The sequence below is a fragment of the Euwallacea fornicatus genome, chromosome 17, assembly GCF_040115645.1.
Source record: "Euwallacea fornicatus isolate EFF26 chromosome 17, ASM4011564v1, whole genome shotgun sequence".
In the NCBI taxonomy this organism is placed as follows: Eukaryota; Metazoa; Arthropoda; class Insecta; order Coleoptera; family Curculionidae; genus Euwallacea; species Euwallacea fornicatus.
This window is the reverse complement of record NC_089557.1, coordinates 52,522-76,626: the sequence shown is the minus strand read 5'-3', so window position 1 is coordinate 76,626 and position 24,105 is coordinate 52,522. Positions and strand designations below refer to the sequence as shown.

Genomic DNA, 24,105 nt, shown 5'->3' with positions numbered 1-24,105 from the left:
CCCGCGGTATAAACAGAAAATACGTGTTAAAAATTCTATACAATGTCTACATAGTTATTATGATATTACAGAATTAACTTCTTACTTGTCGTGTCATTCGTGAATTAAAGTTTTGAAGTTTAAATTTGACGGACGTGGGTTAGGTTGTTTCTTGATCTGTTATTGAATTCCAATTTGAGTTCAACTTTCTGCTTCAGAAAAATGTTTGAACACTTAAAGGATTTCATCAGCTATTGGTACATGCGTTACCTGCTCATTACAGAGCTGTTTATGGTTGCCAAATGGGAAAGACACATGTTTCGTATCCTTTCAATCGATTGAAAATCGAACAAGTTCATCCTAGTTGTCCTCTTAAATCTATTAAGATTTCATTATATAAATTTTAATAAACGAGCATATCAATCACTTACATAAACTAGACAATGAATTTCAAATATTTCCTGAACGTACAATATCAGATATAATTGCCCTAATACTTCTGTCAATATTAGGGTTCACTAACCAATCTCTTGTAGTTGGCAGCGTTAAATTTGTCAGGGAATTATATTACAACTACAGCATGAGAACAGTACACAACAATAATGCCCAATTCCAATATTCATCAAATGCTGTTATAGACTTTAATGATTTATAATACAATAATTTCTGTATTCATTCCAAATGTCTAAGTGTCGTGCGTTTTCGTACTTTAGCACTTAAGAAATTAAGCATTAATTTTAAGTTATATAGCACACAATTTGTAATTTTAATGTCTTGCTGCAATTCAACTAATAGATACAAAACACATGTATATCTTCTGTCTCTACTTACCCCTCCATTATTAGAGAAAGATGCAAGACGAATGTCTTAACTTTAATAAATAACATAACCTGAAACATAAAGCGTGAAACCCGCCTTGTTTTTGTTGAGTACTCGTGCTTGATTAATAGAAAAAGTATTATTTCCCATCAATTTAACACATAATATCTGAACTGTGTGCGTAATGCTTTATAATGTCGATTTTTGAAGGTATTGTCACAATTGCTTGCTCATTGCATTTCAATTCAATCTAGTATATTTTAGTCCTTCTACAAACTCTGAGCAACCAGGAAGAACCATTGGAAAAACGCATTAAACTGGCTGAAAATGCTTTTAGTGCTCCCCGATTTGAGTTTAGGCACAAGGAATCTTTGTTACTAAAATGGATTTTAAACTTTCCAAATGAGCAGCTGAGTATGAATTGTGTTTCAAATCTTCTAGAAAAGTGGTTGTCATCAAAGCAGTTTGCTGAATTTACTCACAATGACATAACTAATGAGGATATGATATTTATCATGCAAGCAAGTATCATTTGAAGAGCTGCAGAGCAAAATTGGATAAATAAATATATTTTCTTTTTATCAAATTGGCAGCAGATATTGATTTATTATATACTCAATTGATTTATTTGGTTTTGCATAAAAAATTCTTATTTCAAATTTGCTGTTTGTTGTGGCTTCTTAAGACCATAAGAAGATTTCAAACTATCAATCCATTCTTTTTTTTTAGGCTCTTAAATCCAAGTTAGGCAATACCAACTCCAAACTTGCAGTTTTAAAATATGTTTCATTGCTATGTGCCAGTGCTTCTTTTCAACATTTTTCAAAATTCAACATTAATGTCTATTGTGAATTTATTGCAGCCAGTATTAATGCAACTGATTCTTTCATAGAGTACAACAATTTTATAAAAAATTCATCTTTATGGCCTAATGAAGTATTGTCTGCTGAGGATTTTCCAAAGCATTTTTTATCTCATTTGTATCCAGTATTGCTACAGAAAGTTTCAGAATTTTGCTTATATGAACAAAGTTTTGTAGACACTGTGCTACTAATTGAAAGAGTAAGTTTAAATTGAGATAGTATACATCAAGCTATATCACTACTCTTTTCAGTGTGTGCTGAAAGGAAATACAAGGCATTTTATAACTTTTCTTAACAATGTATTTAGTTCTGAAATTGAGCCAAATGAAGAAAATTTGATTCCTAAATACATGTTTAAGTTCCTGCATCGTACTTTGCCTGATCATAAAACTCTCAGCTATAAGCTGTTTTTTGCAGCTTTCTGTTATAGCTTCAAAGAACCTCAATACCGATTTAAATGTTTTGTCTTGATCACTCACCTTCTACAATTTGACATATCCAATGATTTTCAAATTAACATTCCATTCAAACTTAAGCAAAATGCACTTAATTTCAATATGGCTACCACCATTCTTTTGAAATTACTTGAAACTCTAAGTTCCCAAAATTTCCAAAACTGTGTTATTTCAAATGAGAATCCATTCACTGATTTCCTAAGAAAGTTATTGAAGACTCTTATGGATTTGGATATTTTAGACTCTACTATATTAGGAATTATCCTTAAGTGTATAATGATTAATCCCCTAATTATTGAACCTATTGCCAGCAATTTGTTGATATTTGTTATGATGAAGAATCATTCAGAATTTACACAATATTATGACAAGGTGGTAGTAGCCATATTTGATGTTTTTGAAAGGCTTCATCGAGTGGAAAACTTTATTGCAAAAATAGTTCCTGCCCTAAAAACAGCTTTTCTTGGAGCAGAGGCTAGTAACAAGAATGTGATTTATCCATTCAGAGGGGAGTTGGATGTTGCAGCTGCCACTGTTAATGAATTATCTATAGAAAGCATGTTTACCAACGCTATTTTAGAGAACTTGTCAAAGTGCCTTATTGGTCTGGCCAGTTGGCAGGTTATTAACGTGTTTAAAACTTTGCTCCATCACTTAAAAAATTCCATTCTTGAATATTCTGAGGGCAATTATGACGATAACAGTGAGTTAAAGTTTAACTTTAAGAGCGACATTATGCAAGATTTTTGATTTGCAGACTCCACAGGACTGATATTCATAGAACTACTGGGCATTTTGATAACAAACTTATTGCAGAGCATTAAAATTACCGACCACACAATTCCCCAGAACGTAGTCGTCAAATTTGTGGCAGGTTTGGAGCATTTAAAGGAGCTCTTGAAGGACTTTGGTTCTGCAATACTAAAACGACATCATGTAGGTTTCAGAGCATTCACTTAGTGTTATCAACATCATCTTCAATAGTGCACTTTATGAAAATGACATATTCTTTCTAGAACCGTACCACGATGCGCACCTTTTTGAATCTAGCCTATATTTGGGCCGAAATATACATTACTCTAAGCTATTATTCAATAAATAATGAGGTGCATATTGCTACAATCAAGGACAACCATTATTCGGCCTCCAGTTTGACGTATTTACACTCATACATGACTGTTAAAGAATGGCACCTAATTGTCCAACGAATCACGAACTTTGGCACAACTCCATGTTTCCAATTATTGGTAAGAAAAACATTGATATTCAAATATTAAAAGCATACAAGACTCTATACACCTTCATTCATTTGAGTGCAGCATTTAATGTATTTTTAGCAAAGGCTCTACGTACAAAAAGTAAAAGCCATGCTATTGTTGGAAAGACAAGTTAACGACGAAACCATAAAGGGCATCCTTAAAGTCTTACCAACGCACATTAGAGCATCTTGGCAGGACCTGCTTTCCGACAAATTCGTGATGAACGTTCTGCTCTTCAAAGTTGACAAATATTCGCTAATTCACTTGGCCGAGCATTTAATCGAAAACGACCACAAACTCGACGATATTGTAATCAGAGATTCACAGCTTCTTACCAATGTTACAGTATATACGTTGATGAGCAAGATAAATAAACTCTTCCGTGTAAAGAGGAAACGTGATGTTGATGCAATTCAGATGAGTCTCAGTGAGAAGGTTTTCCGTTTGTTACCGGAAGAAGCATTTATGAGCACTGCACCAGGTGATATGGGAGGGGTAATGGCACACTTAATTCAGCTATTTGAAGAATGGCAGGAACACTCTGTTGACAGTATAAAGAGTAAAGAAGGCAGGTTGGCGAAATATCTCGGTATAATGAAGAAGCTTCCGTTCATTTATAGCGAGACCGATGTGCAGAAACTAATTTTACTATATCTTTTATCACTGGGTAAGGACGTTTCAGTTTGTTCGCAAGAAGCGTACAAAGAGGTGGAAGATTTAATAATCGGTAATAATTTAAAGAAAGCGTACCAAGAAATGTTGCATATTTAACACAGAATGTGTTTCAGGAATCTTTCAAGCGAGTAAATTCTCGCTGGCAGATGTGTTTAACGTGAATGTTGTTACCACAAGATTTATCGTTGATTTTAGCCGTCACAATTTAGTATTTTCTTTACTGTTAGACAACATTTTCAAGAATGACAAAGCGGTATTGCATTTGGAACCGCTGGTTTTACATTTAATTCAAGATATGGATAATGAACAAAATCTGGCTTACAGCATTTTATTGATTCAAATTATAAATCGGGTAAGGTGTTTTAGCCCAATATATGACATAATAAAAGAAAAATAGAAATGATTCGCCTCAATCATATTGAACATATCTTCAATTATTACTACAGACAAAAAAGGCCAAACTCTCCATCTCCACAAAGAAGAAATCTGCGCTCTATAAAGAGCTCATCTTAACGAAAATGACCAAACTTGTGTGCAAATCTGATCTTCTAGTCGACGCATATGCTCTGTGTTTGAAGCACCACTTAACTACAGATAAAAACTCAGATTCGACTCTGATATTGCTTTCGAAGCTGGATCAGTATCTGGAACGATGTCTTGGGAACATCAACACCGTGAACAAGAAAGATTGTGCCAAACTATTTACAGTAGTTTTGCAAAATCGGATGCAGATCAGTTCATTGGACAGTGACATCGTTGTTAAGATATGGAGCACTTGTAAAGCCAGCGATTTAACCGAAGACTACTCACATCTCGTCAATTTAATCGTTTGCGCTATTCCCAATGAGAAGTTTGCGTTACTGGTTCAAGATTTGTTGGATATGTCGGTAAATCTGCTTGATTTGTGAGGATTTAGATTCTGGTCTAATATTAAAAAATATAAATATTTTTTAGATAAATTGCGTTCAAACGCAGCATTGGTTGCAATTAGCGAAACAATTAAATACATGGGAATCTGTTTTGACGTGCGATATAAATCCAGTCAAAATGCAGTCATGGCAGGTTTCCCTAGAAACACTGCTATATGAACTATCGCTTATTTTAAGAAGTTGCGATTCAGACTTAATGAGAAGGATTGTTCATTTAGAACAAAGCATTTTGCAAGCACAACACGTCAGTACTGTCCAGTATCTTTTGCTATAAAAAATAAGTAAATAAATTGTAGTTCATTCTGTCTCCACCAATAATCGACATCCTGCTCTCAACCCCTTCCATAATAATGCTTCGCCCAATTGACACGAAGCAATTTGAATTAACATTCGCGCTCACAATATCCATTTTGGACATGTTTCTAAAACACCGTAATCCCATCGTTATGGATAGACTTCCTGTCTTCCTGCAGCAATATAGAGTACTACTAAAAACGGTTACTCTAAAGAGCAATTCGGACAGTGGTGAGGAAGAGTGTTTAGAGGAGAAGAAGGCGGCCGACTGTGTGCATCGTCTAGAGAAATTGACTAGAAACTTGGTCCCTTGCAAGAAGGATATGGGGAGGATTGCGGTGTTTCTTATCGCTGATATTTTAAAACGATATGAGCAGATTAACTTGTATCCTAATGTTAAGGTGAGTGTTAATTTTGGCGACAGAGATAGTTTACGTTTTCAACAAAACATTATTTCAGTTGCATTTAAATAACTGCATCTACAATTTGATGCCGCTTTGCGATCGTCATGCCGTTTCTTATTTGTTGAGGGCGCTCTCGAGGGCTTCCACTGAGATGTTTAAGGTCATGTATGAGCAATATAGGAAATATTATATGTTTACTGGAAAAGTATAAATAGAATGTATTTGTACATAGCTAATAATATATATGATACATTTTTTATATTTTTAAGGCTTATTCCCTCAAATTCCGAATTAATGATACAGAGTTATCATGGTTAATCAAACACCATAACCGATGTTTTACAGCGATAAACGAACGCTCAAGTCATTCATGCAAGAAACCGGTGGATACATTGCGTTGACGTCTGCCTTGTATTATTATTCGAAGGTGTAATTGGATTTTAATATTTATAACTCTGGTGATCCTACACCATTCAACATAAAGCAGAGATTATTTATTGACTTAAAACAGTTTTTAAATTATTTAATTAATTTTTTTAATTTAAATTTAAATTCAAATTATCATCTACGCTACTGATTTGTCAAAGATCAAGTTCTTATATATGTCATCAAAATTTTTACTGTAACAATTAACTCCAATTAAGAAAAATATTTCAAAATGCAAACGCCACGCATATGCAAGGCCATCCATTTACAGGTGTCGTATATATTTGGAACTCAACATCTAAAAGTTTCTGTAAACAGCTCATAACTCACATATATTCATAACCATTATAGTAATGCTGAACATAATTAATTAAAGTAAACACCCGCTATGTTAATGTTTTTATTAATACTCTTCAATATGTAGTCTAATGAAATTTATAAAGTTTGCCTCGAAAAAATCTTGATCAGTGTGATAAGCACATGATTCTCTTCCCCTGATGATTTTACCAATAACATGAAAACATTAATCGTCCTGCAATAATAGCCGCCGTTCGTAATGATATCAGAGGCGCCACACTTGCCTTCGTCGCGTCTTCGGCGCTGTCGCGGAGATCGTCTGATCAATTTAATTGAAATTTCGTGAAGATGATTAATAAATGTATGGGGTGTCCGGAAATGGCGTTAAAATATTTTATGAGGTGATCTTAGAAGTTAAAATAATAAAAAAATATCTTATAAACATACCCCAAAAAATGCTTCTTAAAGAGGCTAGAACCCTTTAAAGGAGGATCTCTGCAGATGTTTTTTTCACAATATTTTGGAAACTGTTTGTGTTAAAATAAAAAAATGAGTCGTGGAGTGGTAATCAACGTGAATTGGTTACACATAAGTGAGTCCAAAACTTGAAAATGTTTGCAGTGTTATAAAAACGAATTTTTGTTATTGCATCCTACAAATGAGGGATATAAAAAAAGGGCAGCTCGTACTGCAGCAGTCATTAAATTTGCAAAATGTCACAGTTGCTCATGTATATAGTAAATTAAAAAATTTACAGTGCCCGTACGCGTAACAACTAAAAGAATAAGTAAAAATGCAAAAAGTAGTATTTTTACTGAACATATACATATATGTATGTTTCAAAAATTCTGTTGTATATAGACATGCGAAACAAGTTCTTAGTCATCCGCGTATTGTGTTTGTAGTTCTTAAGTAAGGAATTGCATAGCACAGGATATGCTTCGCTTTGCAATTCACTTCCTCACCTACCAGCTACCCTGTCTTCTGTTTTTTTATTTTTTAACTTTTTTAATAGTACTCTGGTGTGATTAAAAATGGTGTACTAAAATTTGGTACATCACTGATACTCTAGATCAGGGCTATACTCCTAGAGGAAGCCATGTTCATGATTAACTGTAAAATTTGTATAAACAGGTTACGATTCGTGGATTATTTGCTTATTTCACGAATGGTGATTGGATGCTTTCGTGCCCCATGAAAGCGTGGTTCATGACCTGCTTACACGTGGCTTAAAACAATGTTTCAGAAACTTACACTTGATTTATTTATAAAAACTGTCTAACATAGACAATTCTCCATAAAAAAATTAAACATTTGCGACATGACTCATCCATTGCGTCCTCGCTGGGTAACACATCAGCACCTCAATAGTATCACCCCAAGTCTTCGACTTTCAACGACATGATAGAATTCATCGGAAACGTCTACCCATGCAATCGCTTTTTCCTTTACCAACCAATGTAATCCACATAATCCTCTCTTGGTTTCAACTGAACCAGATCACCGAAGCTATCGGTCAGCAAACGAATTTAGAAATGATGCATGCTCAGTGCCCCCGTTCCCCCGTTCGTTTCTCATTCGCCCCAAATCCCCCCCAATCCTAACTGGACCCATCAAACCGTGTAGTTCGTTTCCAAAGAGCGCAAACGTTGAACATTTTATAAAGAGGCGTCGCGCATAGAAACGTAGACGTGATCAGATTCACATTCATTTACGCCGCTGTTGTTAAGAGTTAAGTGAAGTTTTGAGTTTTATCGTTCTGACATATTTAAGATGAGTAATATCGGTGAGTATTTTACGGACTTAAAAAGTATACGCTTATTGACTTCTTTTTATAAGTTGAGTTTTTTCTTTTGCATAAATGCGCTAATTTTGCATTGATATTTAATTTCAGGTAAAAGTTATTTTAAGTTTAACGATTCTTTTCTCTTTTTTCTATCATGTTACTCTCAATTGATGTGGTGGAAATAAAAGTTTCGAAACTCCAATAGCGCTTTATTTATAGTCACTTTCTAATTTCAAACGACCGACTTAAAGTCTATAGCCATCGTAATACAGGGCGTATAATCAAAGTACCAATATTAATTAGTACTTAAAGAATTCGACCTTCTAGTGGGCCAGCAGTTGACCATAGCCACCTACTCGTTATTACGGACATAATCGGCTATTTATAGACATCCAGTCATGGCCTAAGGTGATCTTATTAGAAATAAGATGGAATGTTACAGAGATGGACTGATAAACATTGATAATATGCTCTATGAAGAGAGTATGGTAATTCGGATTTTATCAACTCATAATCCTATATACTGTGTTTTTTCGTATTGCGAATCTGTCCAATATTTTTTATTAGCAGGTTTTATTGCATAATTAATATACTAATAAAGTCTGTTTCACAATTTGGCTGTTCAAATTTGTTTGTAACCTTGAATGAAAATATTTAATGTGGTACAAAACTAAAACTCTAATAGGAATAACATACAATGTAATGGCGTATCATTTATTATTTTATTATAAAGGAACTTACATACCCAGTTCTTCTAAGCAATCTTTATGTAAGTAACCCATTGGAAGTTGTTAATGTGATGAGTGAATTGATTTCAAACACAATTTGTACGATTTTATTGCCTATTTAGTTGCATTTAAATTTCGCTGAGTTTATATAAGCAATAAAGCTACATGAATGTATAGTTAACGTTGTATAAACAATGATAGTTATATGCAATTACTAGTTATACATTTGTGATGTATCTTTTAAGGGATTGAGGAAATTAATGGTAAAACAAACATACTTTGTCGATAAAAATTTTTTATTTTAATTCACGTGATGAATTTCTGTTAAACGTTGTAAATCAACAGTTTAGTAATATTCCCAAATGTAGTTAACAATTAATTTACATCGTCGGAAAAGGAGCGCTGTCATTTGTTTGAAACGACTATGTTCGAAAATGTTGATACCATATAGCAGAAAAATCGGACCAAATCAAAGGATAAAGAAATAAACCTAATGATAGTAAACTTACAAAAACGAAAATAAACACGCAAAACATCTTATAAGTAAAATTTCCTGCGAATATATTATAGCGATAATTAAAGCTGAAAAATTCGATAATATAACTCTTATACGCGGTCAGATTTCGTATCGCTAGCCTGAACTCTATCGAAATTAGATCGCGTGCAGAGACAAAATAAGCACGCGACCAGAATCAAAACGTTAATGAATGTAAAGTTAATATTTAAATAAAAAAAACGAGAGTTTTATATGTGAATCATCTATCTAAGATACTTTTATAAAACTCCCAATTGGTCATTCTTTCATGACCATATTCTATAGAAACTAAGTTTATTATACATTTCTATCTTGTCGTGCTCATATTTATATTCACTAGCCATCCTATAAATTGGCGTGTATTATTTCTGAAATCATTGCCATTACATTCATAAACAATGAATAATCGTTTAAGGCTAAGTATAATGACAACAACTCAATTCCAGCTTGTACACGACATAAGGGAGGTCAATGCTAGGCGCGGATAGAGCATTCCGATATTTACACATTAAAAAAAGTTCCTTAAGTAAACAGCTTTTTTGGAGATCGATCCTTGCCGCCGGGCCGGCTACAACCGTGCCTGACCTATTTTCAAAGCCATTTTCTATCTCACCAAACTCGATGGTTGGCAAGAACCACTTTTATTATTTTCCTCCTATAAATAAAACTAATCATTAATTTAATATTTCAATCTGCAGAGCTTTTCACCGAGGACAAACTCGAGTACTGCTTCTTCCCCAACGCCTCCGGCTTTGTACAGTTTAGAGTGAAGGCTCCACATGACGCACACATAGCCCTTAGTGGCCAGGCAGCCGAAGTTGATCCTATGTACGAAATTTTCATCGGAGGATGGGGCAACACCAAATCGGTGAGTAGTCAATGATGAGTTCTATTGCATCAATTCATAAATAAATCTTTATAATTGTTTTTAGATTATCCGAAAAAACAGAACCAAACCTGACGTGGCCGAGGTACCGACGCCCAACATCCTCAGCGATGGGGAGTCCCGAGGATTCTGGATCCGTTGGGATAATGACACTATCGCTGTTGGTCGAGAGGGAGAACCGGCGCCCTTTTTATCTTGGGCTGATAGGGAGAGAGTAAACATCGAATATGTAGGGGTGTGTACTGGATGGGGCGCCAGCGGGAACTGGGTTATTCAACCTCCCAGTGATATTGGTGGTAAGTCAGTGTTATAGTTCTTTGACAAAAAAAAGTATCACATATAACAATTTGCTAGGTGGATCCAGCGGCAGGGGGCCCAGAGGAGTAGCTGGTGGTCAGTGTTGGGTGGCGGCTAGTTCAGGTCAAGTACCCCCAAGCGCTTTCGCTGGTGGAGAAGATAACGGAGAACCAATCTATGTAGTTCGGGCCAACTTCAACGGCGGTCTAATTCCTGGAAAACTACTCTCCAGTCATGGACAAGCATACGTCGCTTGGGGTGGTACCGAGAACTGCGTCCAAGAATATGAGGTAATAGTTACACGCCCGTCATCAATGTTTCTTGAAAATATGGCAAATTCAAAGTTTACCAGTGTTTAGTCGTGTTTTGGAACACTCTACTTTATAGCATTTGTATTTTCAGGTCCTTTGTGACTTCCCTGGCCAATGGTTGGCCACCTCCGGAGAAAACATACCGCCTAACGCCGTCCCTGCTGGTCAATCTGAAGATGGAGAAACCCTGTATGTGGGCAGGGCTGTTCATGACGGAGCCTTGACCACCGGTAAAGTCCAGCCGAGCCACGGTGTGCTGTATATCCCGTATGCAGGTCAGGAATTATCCTTTGCTGATTACGAGATTCTGTGTGCGTAATTTGAAGGACTGTTGAAGTTTTAAGGCTGCCTAAGTATAGTTTAAGTTTCGTTTCAAATAAGAATATTATATAGACGAATAAAAAAGCATTTAATTTTATGTGAGTTGCTTTCAGATGGCCATTAAAACATTTAGCCGGATAAATTCATAATATCTGAACTAAAATGCATAGATTGCGTAGTTCACATTATAAAATAACGCAAGTTTCAAGCTGCTTATTGGGACAAATCTAAAGCAAATTTTGAAGCACTTTTGCTATTTTTCTACTAGAAAAAATTATATATTTATTATACTAAATGTATAAAACACATTATCGTAAGAAATATTGTTGTTATATTCAACTTTGATCAGGAATTATTATTTATTGGATTTTTGTATTAAGTTACAAGAATTTTATAATACATATTATTAAGTTTTGAAAGTCTGGAAACATGAAGTTGATTACATAATATATTATGAGTAAGGTTAACCAAATTAAATGACATTTATTTCACATTCTATTTGTGTAGATCTGTTTACCTAGTGCTTTATTTGTCGCCGGTAAATCGAAGATTAGAGAACCTGAACTTGATTTAAATAAATGACGATTAGCATGCTTTGCATCAAAAAAACGTTTCTGAAAAAGAGTTTAAGAATACTAAGTAAACTGGTTAAGATAAAATTGAAATTCGCCAAATTTTCATAACACATTGTTTCGACCTAAATTGTATATCTTTTGTGAATTAGGTAACAGTATGAAATAAAATAATATGAGATATGCGTTTATTAGATTTTGTTACAGTGCTTATTGATATTTTGCCGACTCGTCTCAAGACAGTCCTATAGTTTCAAATATTATCTTTTAACCTTTTATAGGACTTCCAACCACAATGTTTATTCTTTAAAATCAAAATAATTTAAAAAATAGTTTTCTATATAAAATTCGATGCCGGCCAATTTTATTAGTAATGTTTACTGGTTAAAATATTTGCACTTTGATTTGGGGTCACCACAAAATAAATTTCCGTTCATTTCTCACGAAAGTAACGGCACTAATGGTTTGTTAAACATTTTTTAATGAGGAAGAAATCGGTGTTCTGACTCTCTATTTGCAACACACAAAACCCTCCAAGAAATAAGTGAGAAATAAAGCGCTCTCACCCAATTTCGAACTCTATGATCAACTAAGAGCTGCGTTACGTCATTGCGGAGCCAGTATCGATCCCATCTGGACCGCGTGTACGTTCAGAGTCATCCGTATCCAGAATCCCCGCAGACGGAGACAAAAAAACTCGCATTTTCGTGTTAATTGAGACGAAAATCGGAAATCACTGAGTGTGTCTGGAAACACTATGGGCTTTTGGTGCGACGGTTAGTATCTATCCACACGTACGGTACACCGTCAAAGTCTTGGAGAACCCCTGGTGTTTCAATGCGGTGGTTATAAAGAGGTAAGTGAATTTTTGACAAGTCATGCAGTCAGTTTTACTGTCACTGCAGTAAGTTCAACGATTTTCGTTGTGTAGGATCGGAGGTGCAGGTGGCTTTGTGAATTTTAAGAAGTTTGCATGTGGTATTTCCTGGTTGCAATAGAGATAATTGCTCTTTTAGAAATTCTCTATTCCACGAAAAATACATATATATATATATTCTCCTCGGCTCATTTGCATCGCTAAAATGATTTCTATAAAACTCGTAGTTTTCATATCGGTGTGTAGAAATCTAAAAAAGCCTAGTTGATCAAATTTACTTAATAATTTGAGCAATATACTTGTTGTATTGTCTCGATGAGTTAAATATATACCAAACTTTTTGGGGCAACACGTGTGCATTTTTGTTTTTTTCTTAGTTGACGAACTTTCCAATTCTTAAAACTTCAAACTTTAGAAAATTATGAAGCTGAAACATGGCATGTTACGACACTGCTTTAAGCGTCGCATGTGAGCATCAAGTGTCCCTTATAATCATCGAAATGTACAATTTTCTTTCTTGAAGATCAGAGGCATACCAGCCGAATTTCTAATTTTTCTAAATATTGTAGAACTTTTAAAATATTTTTGTAATCAAATGATGATCCCTCATTTGTGCTTTGGTGTAAACAGGTGGTCGTGTAATGCGGTGGCGGGCTTCAGGGGGGCCCGCGGGGGGCAGGTAGCGCTGCGGGACCCCCAGCTCCAGCATGCGGCGCGCTAGAGAATGAAGAAGCAAAACGTCCGCACCCTCTCTCTGATCGTGTGCACCTTCACGTACCTGCTCACGGGGGCGGCATTCTTCGACGCTCTCGAGTCCGAGACCGAGAGCAAACGCAAAACAGTGCTTCAAGGTGCCGATAAAAGTTCGCAAGGAATAACGCACCTCGCTGTCACTAATCCCATATCTCATTTTGTCTTCAGAAATTCAAGTAATAATTAGACGTAAGTACAACATAAGCGACGAAGACTTCAGGATAATGGAGACAGTAGTCATGAAGTCGGAGCCCCATAGAGCGGGGCAACAATGGAAATTCACGGGGGCGTTCTATTACGCTACTACTGTGTTAACTACTATAGGGTAACTATTTTATATTATTCGAGTAGATCTGTTTAACCAGTATACACGGGACGATTTCAATAACTACCTAATTACATCCGACTGCGTCACAGACAAAATCGGTGCCCACCATATTGTCAAAAAACTTTGTTTACTCTGACTTAAAACGCAAAACTTTTGTAAATTAGATCACAGTATGAAAATACTCTAATTTAATGTTGTTATAGTACTTCTCCATATCACACATATAATACCTTAACGTAATAGCATTTACGTCCCAAATTGAGTAGGTGATTCGATGATGCAGTACGAGTTTTTTATGAATGAGACAGTGCGAAGAGCCGAGTCTCAGAGAGATACCCTAATATTACCTGATGGACGTGTATCGTATATTATTTTATTTTATACTATCGCCTAATTTATATTTGTATAATTGCATTAAAATACAACTATGTTTCTTGAATATAATGCGAATGTCAATTTACCTGAAACCGTATATTTATCATATTTAAACTCTGACTTCTTCAGATACGGTCACTCGACGCCAAGTACTATAGCCGGTAAGCTCTTCACAATGATGTACGCGATGATCGGCATCCCTTTGGGGCTAGTTATGTTCCAGAGCATCGGTGAAAGGGTCAATAAATTGAGTAGGTGAGGCTTAACTGTCTCTTAATGCCCTGACCAAATCCACAAAGCTTTGTCTTTCCATCAGTGTTATAATTAGATCTGTAAGGTCTTCCTTGCATTGCAAGCAAACTAACGCATCAGAATTGGATCTGATTTGCGTCGTCACCTTTTTATCCTCGCTCACCATTTTGGGGGGAGCAGCAGCATTTTCCCGTTACGAGGGTTGGAGTTACTTTGACTCCGTTTACTATTGTTTCATCACCCTCACCACTATCGGGTTCGGAGACATGGTGAGTCACAGAAAGTCGATGAATAATGTTAACAATTATAATTATATTTATCTCAGGTGGCTCTTCAAAAAGACAACGCTCTGAGCCAAAAACCCGAATATGTCATGTTCTCATTAATTTTCATCCTCTTCGGTTTAGCCATTGTCGCCGCTTCTTTGAACCTCTTGGTGCTCCGCTTCGTAACAATGAACACTGAAGATGAGCGGCGAGATGAGGCACAGGCCATTCAGGTTAGTTCAACAGGTTTACGTCAGTTGCTACAAAGATAGATTTTGTTGTTTTTAGGCCTTAGCCGGAGCAGTAAGGCTAGACGGGGATGTTATCACGGCCAACGGATCCATTCTGAGTGGTCAATTAGGTCACCATTGCACAGAAACCACTTCCGTAGATATCGAAGATACCTCGGTGTGTTCCTGTCCTTGCGGCTGCATCCCCACAAACACCAGACATAGGTAAGCTATCCGTTCAGCAATAGCTGATCTTGATCCCTAAGTGACGGATTTAACTAAAGATTTACTGTAAGAAGATCGCCAACGCAGATAACGCACCTTTTGCCGGTTTTGCCGATGCACGAACTTCACCTGCCCCAGGGCTCAGTTCCACCGCCCCCTGCCATCTACCCCAATCACAGGGCTTCGATTTGATCGTTGGCGATCAAAAGACGGTTCATTGCGTCTACGTTGATCAATGTGATATTTAGGTTAACCTGGTAAATACTGATGGTTTTGTAAATTATTCGTGTCAACCTTTACCTAAATGCTCGAACTGGTGCATATTATACATATCCATTACATTGCAAAGTCGCTCATGCGCCTCTGCTAACACAACACACCCTCAAGTATCGACTTTCAAGAATAATTTATAATTTTTCTGAGAAGTCGCAATAACCTGAAGAGTTATCCTTTACCAAAACGAATTATAATTAATGTAAAATAATCATATTTTAGGTCGGTCGCCGCAATTCAAAACATCAGTGTGAAATCGTTCTTGTCCTCATTTGGAAGATTCCACTTCTGAAAAAAAATGCCGCTGAAACCTACAACCAGTGCCAGATTGCTCATAGCAGCATGAAAAGGGCGCTCTTAATTGCTTTACAGGTACGCACGCCTGTTGCCTACTTCGTCGTGAATTTCTGCATTGAAAAATGTATGTGAGGAGGCGCAACGAACGAATTTTGGGACTGATTTGTGTCGATTTATGGCTGCTAAAACATTCTTATGATAACAATAAATTATTGATAGGAATTATTAAGTACCTATACCTGAAGGGCCTCACGCACCTCGTTTTTCTTTGCCGACGATGTCGGTCGAAACGGTCGGTAACACAAGGGTAGCATGCTTTTGCCGTATTTGAGACACGTGGAATGTAACTAATTTATTGGAAAGTTATGCAATCCGAAAATAAATAAGGACATATTTTATTCATAACAAAATGCTCAAAACTTCAATGTGCTCCTTTTGAACAGTTTAACTTTGCAAGTAAACAAAAACTCTTTTGAAAAATAACGAAGTGAACGGGGCTGTTTACGGGCAGTTTTCTGTTGCATTGGGCTCTTTTTTTTTGTCCAACGCACAACGCTTTACAAATAGTTCATGAGTTAACAACACAGCATTATTTGCATTTGCTTGAGTCCGAATTTATATGAAAATTAGCTCTGCTTATACGGAAAATCGGTGCAAATATTATCTTCGCCGAACACTTAATAATACATATTTATCTATACCTTACTTGATTAAGGTACTTATAACTTTTAAAATTTTGGGATCAAGCTAACCTAGATGTGGATGACTTTCCTGTTTATATGGCGATCGAAGTTCAAAATAGTTTCTCGAGCATTTTGCTCCCGTAATAAAATACCTACACATCTACTATGGGTTAGTCGCAAATTCTAAATTTAGCTAGTTCTGTAAAATTATCCAATTTTACCAAATAAATTTAAAACCTCCTCTGTACATACACACCTCACCAATTTTACCCCATTTAGATAGGTAGCGTTTCGAAGTATTTAAACAAATGTGTTAACCATTTGAATATGATCATCCGTAGTAGTTTGTAAGAAGAACCGATTTGCTCTGGAATTTGCTTCAATATCAATTACTGTTATTATAGTTTTGTTATAATAATAAATTGCCGTAATATGCCGTTTTTTGCTTCTATTAGACGAAATCATCATACCAACCCAACAAAATGGCTTTCAGCACCCCAAAGTAATAATTTATCACAAAACTTTATTAATATTGGTTATTTAAAGCGACAAAAGGAAATCTAAACACATTATTATTGTCATTCCTATGCTTATTTGTAAAAAATATTAAAAGTTCATTCCTAATTAAATGTAAAGATGGTGGAAGTTATTGCTGGTGAAAAATTAATTATCAGTATCAAATGATTTTCCATTTGTATATAAAGTCACATATAATTAAATGTTTGTCAAAAATAGCAATTTCATTAAATATGTTTTTTGTAATCTTGCATTATGTGTTTTTATTTTAATTTATATCAGTTCATTTGATTTTGGAGCAATGAAGTGAACCAGTGACGCTCATGAAAGATTTGCGCCAAAATAACAAGCTAACTGAATCCACAACTCCGGCAACGCAGATTTTTGTTTTGATGATCACACATTAACAGTGTACCTAACGTAAACTACGAAGTCAGACATCATTGAAATTGGAACCTCTAAATTGTTATTTACGTTCCTTCATGAAATTGTAATAAACATTTTTAAAATTTTAATCCGAAAAATGTCAGTTACTCTGTTTTCAAAAATCTTTTGGCTTTGAAACACAAATATATACATTGTTTGAATACTCTTTTACATTCATCGCATTTTATCTGCCAAAAGTTGAGATAATAAGCTTCATCCTCATTTATATTTTTATCACACAGTTCAATTTTATTACCGCAAGAGATTAATATACATACATGTATATACTGAGAAAGACTTATCTTTAAAATGTACCGCATGATTTACCTTTTGGAAATATTTTATTAAGTTTATCTAATGCATATATGTATATACAGACGTAATTTTAAAGGTGTTTTGAAAGCTTTGCAAAAAGTGCATTAGAAAACCGTTCTTTGTAATATGTAAGTTCAGCGATAGATGAATCAGTGATGAGGTATGCTAAGCACCAACGCTGAACGCAGGTAGATTTCTTCTATCTTCTGATATTAAGTTTGACTATTAACATTTAGATGGCACCACCAACAATATAGACTCGTTTACCTGGAAATTTATTTGACATTACAATGCATAGATAGCGGCACGTTGAAATGTTTGTGACAATATCATGTATACATTTCATGTCCGACTTTCCAAAAATTGAATTTGCTATGACCATGACTTACAAATGAACGAAATTTAACTTTTCAGCCCCTCTACAAACTAATAATATAAATCGATTCTTTACTTTGCTATATAAAGCAAATATTGAAATTACCCTTCAATATAACATCAGACGTTTTTCTGATATTTATTTACAATACCTTCACTAGCAGTACATAATAAGTTATTTAGGTATTTTAATGACTAGAATAACTAAATTTTAACATAGCAACAAAATCAAGTATACCTATAAGTACAAATACCTACTTGTAGTTTATAATGTAACTATATGTATGAATATAATAAGCAAAAAATGCAGCGCACATACTAATGACGAACATGTTGTATCAGTGAGTTTAATCTAAAAACATTAGGGATTTGAAAAGAGTAAGTAATTTTCCGTAACGGAACTGCCAAATTGACGCGTTAGTAATACAAATGGGCAAAGAAGAACTAAAAGTGTCAAAAGTTGTGCTTGAAGACTGGAACAAATTAATTAAAAATATTATTTTGATATTTTATGGTTTCAATTACTAACAATTATTTATTTCTGCATTTGAATATACTTACAATCAAAAAAATCTTCATATACTAGACTTTTTTCCAATAATTTTGCAAATTTGTTTTTTGAGTTTTTTTTTGTTCTTAGGAAGATTTCCGATATTAACTTGAAAAATATTTTAAAGTAAATTTAAGTAAAAAAGAAAACTTACAAAAACATTGAAAAAAAAAGACTAATATGGAGAGATCTTTTTGACTAATTGCATGTAATTTCAAGAACTCGTTCAAATACCGCACAATCCTCTGAAGCAAAATCTAATTTACATGTCACGTTGATAATAAATATTGAACTCGTTCAAAACCTACATACAACTTTGAGAAATACGTTTATTTAATGTCAGCGAAAAATTGAATTGTGCCTAATATGACTGTTGAATTATCTATATAATTTAAACACACTGTCAGACAAACTTGTATAATGCATTGTCGTGATTGTTTGTCCTATAACAGATAATGAGATCAATAATAAATATAGAATTTTAGACGTCACCAAATACTTCCTGATAAAATGAAAAAGTTATTTAATAGAACAGGATTAGCACCTGGTTAATTTGGACTATCCTCTATGGCTTTAGCATTGAAAAGCAATTGAAATTGATTAAAACCTTGTATAGTGTTATGCATCAAGCAATGTTTGAATATACTTAAAGTTCCTGAACCCTTTAACAGAAAAATGTTTTGTAATTTTCTTTTATCTGCGGTGAAATGCAGCCGGTAAATCGAACATTACGGTACCTGTAACGTTACTGATAAGCAAACTTACCGAACTCAAATTAATTTAGGCGTCCCTTCACTTTATGCATACTTAAAAATTGCTTAACATATTCATTTGACTGTAACAGATCTCAACATTGAGCCGACACCGTCATTGCATCGAAACATTTACCATGCTCTGCACGATGAGACTCGTAATAATGCTTAATAATGAACACTTTCTGACAGATATCGCACGTATATGACGGTTCTTTGTTGTGAGTTCGAATATGCTTAAGAAGATTGTCATGCCTAGAAAAACTTTTACTACAAATGTCACATGAAAAGTTCCTCTCGCCCGAATGCAACACTGTATGCCTCAATAGGTGCTCTTTCCGGACAAATGACTTGCTACATTCAGTACATTGATAGGGTCGAAAGCCCGTGTGTAATTTCATGTGTTGATACAAATGCTCTCGTCGTTTGAACGTTTTGGAACACACCTCGCAGGTGTGCACTTTAGGAGAGTTATGATTCAGTTTAGGAGAATTTTGGACAGGCGGGGTAGCTGAAAGAGCTATTTCAGATGTGTGCAAATCCTCCATGGCATTGGATGATGGATTATTGACTCTGCAGTTTGAGGTAGCTGAGCCATCATTGTCATTACATATGACATTTATTACAGTAGGATCAACTGTGGTGTGGTGTTGTGAGTAGTTTTCAGTCACTGATAATTCAGTTGAAAAATTGTTATCATTCTGAAAAATATACTTTAATATATGTAATTTGGGGCCAATGAGAATTAATAGTATTCATTGGTTTATTGTCTACTACATAATCAAAATATACTATCAGTTATCAAAAAATATGTATACTGTTGTCAAACATCTATGTTATTTAAAAAAAAAAAACTAAAGTCTGTAATTAAATACTGCAGTTTTTTTTGTCCAAATATATGTTTTACCTTACCTGATGTGATGGAACAGGGAATATTACTGATGGATTTTCTGGTGTCAATGGATTATGTCCATTTTTATAATATGAAACTCCACTATATCTACGTGTAGATATTTGCTCTGCATTATCATCATCAGTCAAATCAATTTTAATTACATCATTATACAAATCTTGAGACATGCTCTTTCCTTTTCGTTTTTGAGTTCTACATCTATCATTCAATGCAGATTCTATCATTTCTGGCGTTGACAAGTGAATCACTTCGCCATTTGAATTGACCACCACTTTACTCAAGACATCCTTTGGCAGCTGTTGAACAACTTTCTTAAGTGCTGCATTTAAAGAATCAAAAGGCATTGGTAATTGGACATTCTGACGATGAAAATCTTCTGAACTTAAGCTTCTAAGTTGGCAAGTTGATGGGTGAATCATTGCTTTCAAGCAAACATTTCGCTGAGAAGGAGTAATGGAGGAATGTAAAATTTTTAGCTCACTCAATTGAACATTTTTTTCTTTTTGAGATATGTGACTCTTGGATTTTTCCAATTTAGAGCTATTATTTTTGCAAGGTTGAACTAATGCTTCATTAGGTACTTCTGGTTTTGAAGTGTCCTTTATGTAAACCTTGAAAAGAGAACCAAATGAAGTGAAATTAATCAACTATAGAAGAAGGATAGATACCTTGCCAGACCTCTTAAATTCTTCAGTGTGTTTATAATTTTTAAAATATGTCGACAACATCATTTCAGAATTTAGGCATTCCTCTCGAAACAGCATACACATTTCCAGTTGTTTGATGCATTTCGAACACACCACTTTAGGAAGACAATCGTCTTCCTTCACCTAAAATATATTTATTTTCATTAGGTTAATACATCAACATAAATATTGCCGTACATTAATACAGAGGTATTTTTTAATTTTGAATTGTAGCTGGTTTTTACCACCTTCGTTTTCAAATATTTTTATTTTGTTCTTCTGGATGTTTTGAGCGCAAAGCCGACACAGATCGTAAAAGTTGACACGTTTATAACAGTTGGACATTTTTTGCTAAATTACATATCTTTATTTAGTTACTAATTTTTTATAATGTTTAAATTATCATAATTTCAAATTAAATTGTTTATTGTTTTTGTTTAGTTTATAGGCGTCATTCAAATGTCAAACAAACAGCTGTGAACGATATTACAAATTGACAACCACCTATATAGTTTTAGTTCCGACAACCAGACGTACGCATCCATATTTTTTCCTACCACCCTCAAAACATCAAATTTTTAAAACACTTTAATATTTTTATTTATTTATTATGGAGATTTGCAAAGGTCCTAAAGCATTTGCGAATGAAAATTAAATTAGCACATTCTTCTTCGGAATATTTTTTTTCAGTAACAAAAACATTACTTATTCCTTTATATGTCAAATTACCTATGGCATTTTTACAATTCAAAGAACTGGCTGCATTGCTAGATACTTGAATCTGCAGGAGCCTGAATTTTTTGTTAGGAGGTGTCAATGTTTTATGCTCATTTTGATAACTTTGTTTTCTTAGAAACAAAATAAAATTTCAAATAAATTACAAGAAAAAAATTAGCAATCCGCCAAAGAATATATTTATTGACATTTATCATAAAAATTGTATAAAGTCAGTAATAAAATTTAGGAATCATCCCCTCACAGACACTCAAATTAAAACCAATATTCATGGGTGCATTCTAGGGAATTTCGCAGTTAATCAAATGATAATAGGCGACCGTCAGTCATTGCCCCCTTACTTCTTCTCTTTGCCTTGTCTTTTTTCTTGGGAGTTGTGGAAGTCCCCCCCCCTTCTGTGGATGACGCGCCATTGGAACGACGCTTCGACATATCTGCCACATAAGAGCGCCGTCCCTGATCCATCATATGACGAAGGTTCGTAACTTCGTTGTAAGTCCCTTAGAACATACTATAGACGTACTGTTTCACGATGATCATTGATAAATATAAAGTTTACTATTTTATCAAATACAGGCCATTTATCTCCACACTGACGTAATTATTGTAATGACCACGAAATAGCCGTTGTATATCTTAATATATTAAACGGAAAGTTTTGTAACTAGATTTAAATAATTTTAATCATTTTTAAACAATAATGATATAAAATTTGCAATGAACTTTTTGGGTGTTGAAGTTTATAATTTAAACCCAAAGACAATAATTCCTTTAATCCTATGCAGAAATGTATAGATACAGTCATCACGACATGTTTCTTTATTTTAATTGGAAACTACATATTCAGCTACATAAAAAATAGGAGTACCTTGAACATTTGTTAGGTGGTTATAAAACCAAAAGATTTATTTATGAATTAATTAGTTTATTGTTAGTTTATCGCTTGAAGCTTATTGTCTGTTACACTACTTTTGTTTTTTCTCTTTAAGATCAAACTTTAAATCTTAATGTACTCTAATTTTGATGACCATATTCTGCATTCTCTCATGTGTTGATCATTTTGAAGTATCAATAGAATAAAAAGAGGTATAATGCAAACAAATTATGTAGCCTTGAGTTACCTCAGCATGGAGTTCAAAGATTCAGCCAAGGAAATGTACTAAACAGACAAATTAAAATTTACCCTCAATGTTGATGTTAAGTTGACTTAAAGCCTCCACTTCAGTCTTCTTCTTTGGAGGCCCTAGAGTGTCACAATAATTAAAAAAAAAACTTTCAACTCTCCTTTTCATTTCTTACCCCTGATTTTTTTGTTGCCATTCTTGTCCTTTTTTTTATTATTTCTTCGAGAGTTCCAATCTTCATCATCATCATCATCATCAGATGGAACACTTATGTAGGCTGAAGTATCTCCTTTATCTTTGTTAGTCACTGCCCTACGAGAGGCTATCCTCAATGAACGACTAATATCCCTAATACCTGAGAACCTGATATGACAACGAAGTTAATTTTTAATATAAAAACTTGCCCATGCATTTAGCTAAATGTTTGGCAAAGCCCAAAGGAGCCACAATCCGGTCGCAACTTGGACAAGTAAATTTCTGATGATTTTTTCCTGAGGTCTGTTGCAATCCCTTGATTTTTTCTAGATCATCTTTTTCTTCGTTGTCCTGAATTTCCAGACAATAAGCGTTAGTCTTGTACTTTCTGTGTATGTCGAAGATGATTCCCAAGGTAAATTCATCCACCATGTTGTCGATGAATTTCTCAATGCAAGTGCGAAGCACTGCCTTGTCCCCCATCAGATTTTGGAAGTCTGTGACTAAGTGTTCAAATAGATTGTTTTCAGGGTCATATTCAATTTCTAAATCGCTAGAGTGTTCGGAAGAGGAGGGTGCTGGATCTTCTTGTGGGGACTGCGCCTGGCGCTTTGACATGGTAGATATAGGACGAAGGTCCGAATTTTCCCGGGCAAGTAGTTTGAGAATGATATCTAACCTCAAAATAGTTAAGAGTAGATTACGACACCGGTAAACGGCTTGACGCTGTAAATGTGCAAAAAATATAAAAAAAAAGATACTCTTGCGATAAGAAATACGATTACTTTTGTCGTGTTTTCACTTAAAAAGTAAATTTTCTTTCCTTGGTTAAAATCGGCCAAACACGAAACGTCACTGTTAAGTGATAGTTGACATTGGCACAAGCAAACTTGTATTCTAAAATATACTCTTCTGAACTGAATTATCAAAAATTGGGTGGAAAAAATTGATTATGTCAACTTGTACACAATTTTCAGTTAAAACTATCCGACAGTAACCTTTGTCCTTTATGTGACTTAATGTAGCATTCAAAGTAGCGATGGCAGCTCGAGCTTTATTAGAGGCTATCCTTCACTAATAAGTCATGTAATTAACAATTCTATCTGATTTTCTTGTGTTTTAC

General features: G+C 34.7%; 5 protein-coding genes and 1 long non-coding RNA gene across 14 annotated transcripts; 3 read left to right on the top strand and 3 right to left on the bottom strand.

The window, feature by feature from the left end:
* The first annotated feature begins 630 nt into the window (after positions 1-630).
* Positions 631-5,938, top strand: LOC136344316 (uncharacterized). The gene is made up of 12 exons (XM_066291634.1): positions 631-1,008; positions 1,063-1,319; positions 1,528-1,860; positions 1,913-2,819; positions 2,874-3,052; positions 3,133-3,363; positions 3,454-4,102; positions 4,164-4,402; positions 4,497-4,937; positions 5,005-5,223; positions 5,276-5,674; positions 5,733-5,938. Exons 1-12 carry the CDS (start codon positions 993-995, stop codon positions 5,886-5,888), a joined length of 4,026 nt encoding a protein of 1,341 aa, XP_066147731.1. The 5' UTR covers positions 631-992; the 3' UTR covers positions 5,889-5,938.
* Positions 5,939-7,996: 2,058 nt separating this feature from the next.
* On the top strand, positions 7,997-11,760 carry LOC136344327 (C3 and PZP-like alpha-2-macroglobulin domain-containing protein 8). Of its 2 annotated transcripts, none has more exons than XM_066291670.1 (5): positions 7,997-8,186; positions 10,148-10,317; positions 10,382-10,628; positions 10,690-10,922; positions 11,035-11,760. In XM_066291670.1, the coding sequence occupies exons 1-5, from the start codon at positions 8,174-8,176 to the stop codon at positions 11,260-11,262; spliced, it is 891 nt and encodes a 296-aa protein (XP_066147767.1). In that variant the 5' UTR covers positions 7,997-8,173; the 3' UTR covers positions 11,263-11,760. The 2 variants fall into 2 exon arrangements, with proteins under 2 accessions (XP_066147767.1, XP_066147766.1); XM_066291669.1 differs by having other exon boundaries at positions 7,999-8,186; positions 10,382-10,631.
* Positions 11,761-11,950: 190 nt separating this feature from the next.
* Task6 (TWIK-related acid-sensitive K[+] channel 6) lies at positions 11,951-16,832 on the top strand. 6 transcript variants are annotated; one of them, XR_010732942.1, is made up of 9 exons: positions 11,951-12,692; positions 13,344-13,564; positions 13,635-13,791; positions 14,299-14,424; positions 14,486-14,690; positions 14,747-14,920; positions 14,976-15,142; positions 15,202-15,399; positions 15,638-16,832. XR_010732942.1 is itself a non-coding variant. In XM_066291665.1 (8 exons), the coding sequence occupies exons 2-8, from the start codon at positions 13,438-13,440 to the stop codon at positions 15,332-15,334; spliced, it is 1,074 nt and encodes a 357-aa protein (XP_066147762.1). In that variant the 5' UTR covers positions 11,951-12,692; positions 13,344-13,437; the 3' UTR covers positions 15,335-16,832. The 6 variants fall into 6 exon arrangements, 5 of the variants coding, with proteins under 5 accessions (XP_066147762.1, XP_066147761.1, XP_066147756.1 ...); XM_066291665.1 differs by having other exon boundaries at positions 15,217-16,832; XM_066291664.1 differs by having other exon boundaries at positions 15,214-16,832.
* LOC136344333 (uncharacterized) lies at positions 14,352-15,366 on the bottom strand. Its single transcript, XR_010732944.1, has 3 exons — positions 15,239-15,366; positions 14,585-15,178; positions 14,352-14,499 (listed from the first exon to the last, which is right to left on the bottom strand). It is a non-coding gene; the product is annotated as an uncharacterized lncRNA (long non-coding RNA).
* Positions 16,833-18,150: 1,318 nt separating the features above from the next.
* Positions 18,151-21,382, bottom strand: LOC136344320 (uncharacterized). 2 transcript variants are annotated; one of them, XM_066291650.1, is made up of 4 exons: positions 21,127-21,382; positions 20,911-21,072; positions 20,242-20,853; positions 18,151-20,030 (listed from the first exon to the last, which is right to left on the bottom strand). In XM_066291650.1, exons 1-4 carry the CDS (start codon positions 21,271-21,273, stop codon positions 19,425-19,427), a joined length of 1,527 nt encoding a protein of 508 aa, XP_066147747.1. In that variant the 5' UTR covers positions 21,274-21,382; the 3' UTR covers positions 18,151-19,424. The 2 variants fall into 2 exon arrangements, with proteins under 2 accessions (XP_066147747.1, XP_066147748.1); XM_066291651.1 differs by having other exon boundaries at positions 21,177-21,362.
* A 444-nt stretch (positions 21,383-21,826) lies between these two features.
* LOC136344329 (SAGA-associated factor 11 homolog) lies at positions 21,827-23,993 on the bottom strand. 2 transcript variants are annotated; one of them, XM_066291671.1, is made up of 5 exons: positions 23,768-23,993; positions 23,192-23,708; positions 22,963-23,142; positions 22,847-22,906; positions 21,827-22,163 (listed from the first exon to the last, which is right to left on the bottom strand). In XM_066291671.1, the coding sequence occupies exons 2-5, from the start codon at positions 23,598-23,600 to the stop codon at positions 21,961-21,963; spliced, it is 852 nt and encodes a 283-aa protein (XP_066147768.1). In that variant the 5' UTR covers positions 23,601-23,708; positions 23,768-23,993; the 3' UTR covers positions 21,827-21,960. The 2 variants fall into 2 exon arrangements, with proteins under 2 accessions (XP_066147768.1, XP_066147769.1); XM_066291672.1 differs by having other exon boundaries at positions 21,982-22,174.
* Between the last annotated feature and the right edge of the window lie 112 nt (positions 23,994-24,105).